The 7500-nt window shown below is 44.1% G+C and overlaps 1 protein-coding gene across 7 annotated transcripts in view; it reads left to right on the top strand.

The window, feature by feature from the left end:
• LOC110496997 (acetylcholine receptor subunit alpha) overlaps positions 1-7500 on the top strand; it is a 20791-nt gene that overhangs the window by 4603 nt on the left and 8688 nt on the right. For 6 of the 7 annotated variants that reach the window (XR_016488273.1, XR_016488274.1, XM_090207224.1 and 3 more), the window contains 3 exons: positions 2300-2495; positions 2965-3202; positions 5229-5452. Coding sequence is in view for 5 of the 7 variants with exons in the window: in XM_090207224.1 (XP_090063350.1) it covers positions 2300-2495; positions 2965-3202; positions 5229-5452 (658 nt within the window). In the remaining 2 variants the exon portion in view is untranslated. Of the gene's footprint in view, positions 1-2299; positions 2496-2964; positions 3203-4615; positions 4844-5228; positions 5453-7500 lie in introns of those variants that run through there. The other variant, XM_090207225.1, reaches the window with a different exon arrangement.

Genomic DNA, 7500 nt, shown 5'->3' with positions numbered 1-7500 from the left:
AGCAATGCAGGTGTAGAAGCACGGTGGCTAGGAAAAACTCCCTAGAACGGCAGGAACCTTGGAAGAAACCTAGAGAGGCACCAGGCTCTGAGGGGTGGCCAGTCCTCTTCTGGCTGTGCCGGGTGGAGATTATAAACCTAGAGAGGAACCAAGCTCTGAGGGGTGGCCAGTCCTCTCCTGGCTGTGCCGGGTGGAGATTATAAACCTAGAGAGGAACCAGGCTCTGAGGGGTGGCCAGTCCTCTTCTGGCTGTGCCGGGTGGAGATTATAAACCTAGAGAGGAACCAGGCTCTGAGGGGTGGCCAGTCCTCTTCTGGCTGTGCCGGGTGGAGATTATAAACCTAGAGAGGAACCAAGCTCTGAGGGGTGGCCAGTCCTCTCCTGGCTGTGCCGGGTGGAGATTATAAACCTAGAGAGGAACCAGGCTCTGAGGGTTTGGCCAGTCCTCTTCTGGCTGTGCCGGGTGGAGATTATAAACCTAGAGTGGAACCAGGCTCTGAGAGGTGGCCAGTCCTCTTCTGGCTGTGCCGGGTGGACCAGCAGGGTCAAGGTCACAGTGGTTGTAGAGGGTGCAACAGGTCAGCTCCTCAGGAGTAAATGTCAGTTGGCTTTAAATAGCCGAACATTCAGAGTTAGAGACAGCAGGGTTCAGAGAGAGACAGTCATAGGTGAAATATTATAGTTAGTGGTTTTATCATTTGATTATGCTATGTTTAGAAAGCATATAAGTCATTTCAAGCCTCATTTGGGGCGGCAGGGTAGCCTAGTGGTTAGAGAGTTGGACTAGGAACCGGAAGGTTGCAAGTTCAAACCCCCGAGCTGACAAGGTCATCTGTCGTTCTGCCCCTGAACAGGCAGTTAACCCACTGTTCCTAGGCCGTCATTGTAAATAAGAATTTGTTCTTAACTGACTTGCCTGGTTAAATAAAGGTAAAATTATTCATACAGTTTTTAATATTTTTATCATATTTGTTTCATATTTGTACTTGTGTCCTCCAAAGTGACGACACCTCAGCAATGTACAACTATTTTTACCAGAAAGGTGAGATTTCAGCCTTTGAGTATGCAACATTACTAGTTATTGTTTATGGCCCTCTCATGAAATAATATATTTGGGGAATTACGTAGATTACATTTTTTGATGACATTTAGTTACGTTTAACTGGTTGTCTTTAATCTACCTCAACTTTTGTCTATCACCCCTGAAACAACATGTTTGGCATAATTGAGTTGTTTTCAGCATTCCCTGATGATCTAATCAGGCTAACACAATTCCCCATGGGAATCTATTGATCCTGATGCTAATAGGTGTAATAGAAAAATGACATACTTACCTAATTTGTTTGATATAGTAAACGATTGAATATTTAACTAAGAGTGAGACTGGCCTGCTAAAGCTGAGTTTTCATGGTGTCCACTCTAGCTTCCTGCAGCTTGTCTGGGCACTCATGGGTTATACTAGAGGGTGATACATCTGTACTGACACATTATATTCTATGATCAGTGGTGCACTGATGAAGATGTATTCCATGGACAGGATGTGGGGTGGTTGTAACTGAGATAGAGATCGCCTGGAGGAACAGAACAAAGGACTCAGTATTTCTAATTATCCTGGCATCTGGGAGACAGCAGATGACCAGAGGATGAACCCAAAGTGGCTTATGGTGCCCCCGATCTATATGGGGGGGGGTGGAACAAAGTATTCTGGATAGTAGCTATATAAACTGTGCATTGTCTGTAAAGGGAAGGCTCTCAGTCCAATGGTCAAGACTGTTGGGCTGACGGTTTCATTATTGCAATAATTAATCATCAATATTAAATAAAAATGATTGTTTGAAGAAATGACCAAGTCTCTCTCAGTACGGAATTTCCACAACATTTGTCAATTTATCCCTGCAGTGCAGATGGAGACTTTGGTTAGCTTAGCAGGCTAACGCAAGAGCCCATAGGAATCCATTGACTCCGATGCTAACGAGTCAATACTCTCCACTTCCTGCAGTGCAGATGGAGACTTTGGTTAGCTTAGCAGGCTAACGCAAGAGCCCATAGGAATTCATTGACTGTGATGCTAACGAGTTAATCCTCTCCACTTCCTGCAGTGCAGATGGAAGCTTTGGTTAGCTTAGCAGGCTAACACAAGAGCCCATGGGAATCCATTGACTCCGATGCTAACGAGTCAATCCTCTCCACTTCCTGCAGTGCAGATGGAGACTTTGGTTAGCTTAGCAGGCTAACGCAAGAGCCCATAGGAATCCATTGACTCCGATGCTAACGAGTCAATCCTCTCCACTTCCTGCAGTGCAGATGGAGACTTTGCAATCGTCCATGAGACCAAGGTGCTGCTGGAGCACACAGGTCTGATCACCTGGAACCCTCCGGCCATCTTTAAGAGCTACTGTGAGATCATTGTGCTTCACTTCCCCTTCGACCTGCAGAACTGCAGTATGAAGCTGGGGACATGGACCTACGACGGCAACCTGGTAGTGGTCAACCCGGTAAGAAGTTTGAAAAGCACAAATATCCAAAAAGCACATCTGAAAATGTTCCAGGTCCGGGGTGTAAAATAGCAGCAATCCCATGAAAAGGAGTAGAAATAGAAACAATCCCATGAAAAGGAATAGAAATAGTAACAATCCCATGAAAAGGAATAGAAATAGTAACAATCCCATGAAAAGGGGTAGAAATAGAAACAATCCCATGAAAAGGGGTAGAAATAGTAACAATCCATGAAAAAGAGTAGAAATAGTAACAATCCATGAAAAGGAATAGAAATAGCCGCACCTGTTGTATGCTCCCACATAGTTTAAACCAGCCTCTCCAACATAATGTGTATTTGTGTATATTGGAGGGGGATGGGAAAATAATAATTGTCATCCCATATGAACTAAGAAAGTATATCTTATCTTAATTTAACCAGTAAAGTATTGACCCTAGCCCTGTACCCGTCCCCTGTCCCCCCTCTAGGACAACGACCGGCCTGACCTGAGTAACTTCATGGAGAGTGGTGAGTGGGTGATGCAGGACTATAGGAGCTGGAAGCACTGGGTGTACTATGCCTGCTGCCCTGACACGCCCTACCTGGATATCACCTACCACTTCCTGATGCTGAGGCTGCCTCTCTACTTCATCGTCAACGTCATCATCCCCTGCATGCTGTTCTCCTTCCTGACTGGACTGGTCTTCTACCTCCCCACTGACTCTGGTAGGCCTGCTGTTCTCCTTCCTGACTAGACTGGTCTTCTACACCCTGACTGACTCTGGTAGGCCTGCTGTTCTCCTTCCTGACTAGACTGGTCTTCTACAGCCTGACTGACTCTGGTAGGCCTGCTGTTCTTCTTCCTGACTGGACTGGTCTTCTACCTCCCCACTGACTCTGGTAGACCTGCTGTTCTCCTTCCTGACTAGACTGGTCTTCTACACCCTGACTGACTCTGGTAGGCCTGCTGTTCTCCTTCCTGACTGGACTGGTCTTCTACCTCCCCACTGACTCTGGTAGGCCTGCTGTTCTCCTTCCTGACTGGACTGGTCTTCTATCTCCCCACTGACTCTGGTAGGCCTGCTGTTCTCCTTCCTGACTGGACTGGTCTTCTACCTCCCCACTGACTCTGGTAGACCTGCTGTTCTCCTTCCTGACTGGACTGGTCTTCTATCTCCCCACTGACTCTGGTAGACCTGCTGTTCTCCTTCCTGACTGGACTGGTCTTCTACCTCCCCACTGACTCTGGTAGACCTGCTGTTTTCCTTCCTGACTGGACTGGTCTTCTACCTCCCCACTGACTCTGGTAGACCTGCTGTTCTCCTTCCTGACTGGACTGGTCTTCTATCTCCCCACTGACTCTGGTAGACCTGCTGTTCTCCTTCCTGACTGGACTGGTCTTCTACCTCCCCACTGACTCTGGTAGACCTGCTGTTCTCCTTCCTGACTGGACTGGTCTTCTACAGCCTGACTGACTCTGGTAGGCCTGCTGTTCTCCTTCCTGACTGGACTGGTCTTTTACCTCCCCACTGACTCTAGTAGGCCTGCTGTTCTCCTTCCTGACTGGACTGGTCTTCTACAGCCTGACTGACTCTGGTAGGCCTGCTGTTCTCCTTCCTGACTGGACTGGTCTTCTATCTCCCCACTGACTCTGGTAGACCTGCTGTTCTCCTTCCTGACTAGACTGGTCTTCTACACCCTGACTGACTCTGGTAGGCCTGCTGTTCTCCTTCCTGACTGGACTGGTCTTCTATCTCCCCACTGACTCTGAGAGACCTGCTGAAAATTCAAATTCACAAATTTCCCCACATTTACATATAATGGAAATGTGTATTTTCTTGGCTGACTCACGTACAGTACAATGCATTTAAAACAACAATCCCCACAAGCCGTGGACCAGTTGCTCTTGGGTCTGTCGAACGTTTTCACAAAGGCAGTATCAGTTTCTCAATAAATAGTCCTGAGAGTGTTACCAGCTGAGTAGTATTGTTGCAGTGTATTGTTGTTTGACTCCTCTAACCATGTCTCTGTATGTAAGAAGATGACCCTGTCTGTATGTCCTGCTGTCTCCGACTGTGGTCTTGTTGTTGTTGATGTTGTTGTTGTTGTTGTTGACTCCAGTGTCTCTGTTCCATACAGGTGAGAAGATGACCCTGTCTATCTGTCCTGCTCTCTCCGACTGTGGTCTTGTTGTTGTTGTTGTTAATGTTGATGATGTTGTTGATGATGTTGATGTTGTTTTTGATGATGTTGTTGATGTTGTTGTTGTTGTTGTTGACTCCAGTATCTCCGTTCCATACAGGTGAGAAGATGACCCTGTCTATCTGTCCTGCTCTCTCCGACTGTGGTCTTGTTGTTGTTAATGTTGTTGTTGATGTTGATGTTGCTGATGTTGTTATTGATGTTGATGTTGTTGTTGTTGATGTTGATAATGTTGTTGTTGTTGTTGATGTTGTTGTGGTTGATGATGTTGATGTTGTTGTTGTTGATGATGTTGTTGGTGTGGTTGTTGTTGATATTGTTGTTGTTGTTGATGATGTTGTTAATGTTGTTGTTGATGTTGTTGTTGTTGTTGACACCAGTGTCTCTGTTCCATACAGGTGAGAAGATGCCCTGTCTATCTCTGTCCTGCTGTCTCTGACTTTGGTCTTGTTGTTGGTGTTGTTGTTGTTGATATTGTTGTTGTTGTTGATGATGTTGTTAATGTTGTTGTCGTTGTTGTTGTTGACACCAGTGTCTCTGTTCCATACAGGTGAGAAGATGACCCTGTCTATCTCTGTCCTGCTGTCTCTGACTGTGTTTCTGCTGGTCATCGTGGAGCTCATCCCCTCCACCTCCAGTGCGGTGCCTCTCATTGGGAAGTACATGCTCTTCACCATGGTCTTCGTCATAGCCTCCATCGTCATCACCGTCATCGTCATCAACACACACCACCGCTCTCCCAGTACACACACAATGCCCCAGTGGGTCCGCAAGGTAGGTCAACCGACCGACCGACCGATCAATAAATCCATCAGTCAGTCAGTCAATCAGTCAATCAATCAGTCAGTCAGTCAATAAATAAATCAGTCAGTCAATCAATCAGTCAATCAATAAGTCAGTCAGTCAATCAGTCAGTCAGTCAATCAATCAATCAGTCAATCAGTCAATCAATCAATCAATCAGTCAGTCTATCAATAAATAAATCAGTCAGTCAATCAGTCAGTCAGTCAGTTAGTCAGTCAGTCAATAATTCAATAAATAAATTAGTCAGTCAGTCAGAAAATAAATAAATCAGTCAGTCAGTCAATAAATAAATTAGTCAGTCAGTCAATAAATCAATCAGTCAGTCAATCAATCAGTCAATCAATAAGTCAGTCAGTCAATCAGTCAGTCAGTCAGTCAATCAATCAGTCAATCAGTCAATCAATCAATCAATCAGTCAGTCTATCAATAAATAAATCAGTCAGTCAATCAGTCAGTCAGTCAGTTAGTCAGTCAGTCAATAATTCAATAAATAAATTAGTCAGTCAGTCAGAAAATAAATAAATCAGTCAGTCAGTCAATAAATAAATCAGTCAGTCAATCAATAAATCAGTCAGTCAATCAATAAATCAATCAGCCAGTCAATCAAGATAGGTCAACCAACCGACCGATCGACCAATCGATGAATCAATCAGTCAGTCAATAAGTCAGTCAGTCGGTCAATCAATCAATCAGTCAATCAATTAGTCAATAAATAAATCAGTCAGTCAGTCAATAAATCAGTCAGTCAGTCAGTCAGTCAATAAATCAATCAGTCAGTCAATCAAGGTAGGTCAACCAACCGACCGACCGATCGATCGATCGATCAATAAATCAGTCAATCAATCAGTCAGTAAATCAATCAGTCAGTCAATAAATCAGTCAGTCAATGAGTCAGTCAGTCAGTCAATAAATCAGTCAGTCAATGAGTCAGTCAGTCAGTCAATAAATCAATCAGTCAGTCAATCAAGGTAGGTCAACCAACCGACCGATCGATGAATCATTCAGTCAGTCAATAAGTCAGTCAGTCGGTCAATAAATCAGTCAATAAATAAATAAATCAGTCAGTCAATAAATCAGTCAGTCAGTCAATAAATCAGTCAGTCAGTCAGTCAATAAATCAATCAGTCAGTCAGTCAATAAATCAATCAGTCAGTCAGTCAATAAATCAACAAATCAATCAGTCAGTCAATCAAGGTAGGTCAACCAACCGGCTGACCGACCAATCGATGAATCAATCAGTCAGTCAATAAGTCAGTCAGTCGGTCAATAAATCAGTCAATCAGTCAATCAATTAATCAGTCAATAAATAAATCAGTCAGTCAGTCAATAAATCAGTCAATCAATAAGTCAGTCAGTCAGTCAATAAATCAGTCAGTCAGTCAGTCAATAAATCAATCAGTCAGTCAATAAATAAATCAGTCAGTCAGTCAATCAATCAGTCAGTCAATCAATAAATCAATCAGTCAGTCAATCAGTAATTTAGTCAGTCAATCAATCAGTCAGTCAATCAGCCAGTCAATCAGTCAGTCAATAAATCAATCAGCCAGTCAGTCAGTCAATCAGTCAATATATCAATCAGTCAGTCAATCAATAAATCAATCAGTCAGTCAATCAATCAATCAATCAATCAATCAATCAAGTAGGTAGACTAGGTACAATGGACAAAGTGAATGTCAGCACATCTCATTCCTAATTTGGCGATGTCAGTACAACATCCTAGTTTTCAGACCCCTTGGTGTGATGGCCGTGACATTGGATTGTCAGGCTTCCCCCTAAATTCTCTGTGTATTCCGTTGGGCTTTTGGGGTTTTCTCTTGGCTGCACTGCCACCTGGTGGTGCTAATGCAGTATGTCATGTATTTTGTCAGGTGTTAGTGACGTTCTGCTTTCGGCCATTTAGAACAGTGGTTCCCAACCTTTTTTGGGTTACTGTTCCACCAATGGAATTCTGCTCTGCCCAGAGTACCCCTGAAGTACCCCCTCATGTGCATTTTACCAGTAAGCCGGTGGTTTCATGA

Source organism: Oncorhynchus mykiss, chromosome 18, assembly GCF_057628025.1.
Source record: "Oncorhynchus mykiss isolate SJ-2025 chromosome 18, ASM5762802v1, whole genome shotgun sequence".
Lineage (NCBI taxonomy): Eukaryota > Metazoa > Chordata > Actinopteri > Salmoniformes > Salmonidae > Oncorhynchus > Oncorhynchus mykiss.
Note: the sequence above shows the minus strand (reverse complement) of the source record. Positions and strands in the feature narration are given on the sequence as shown.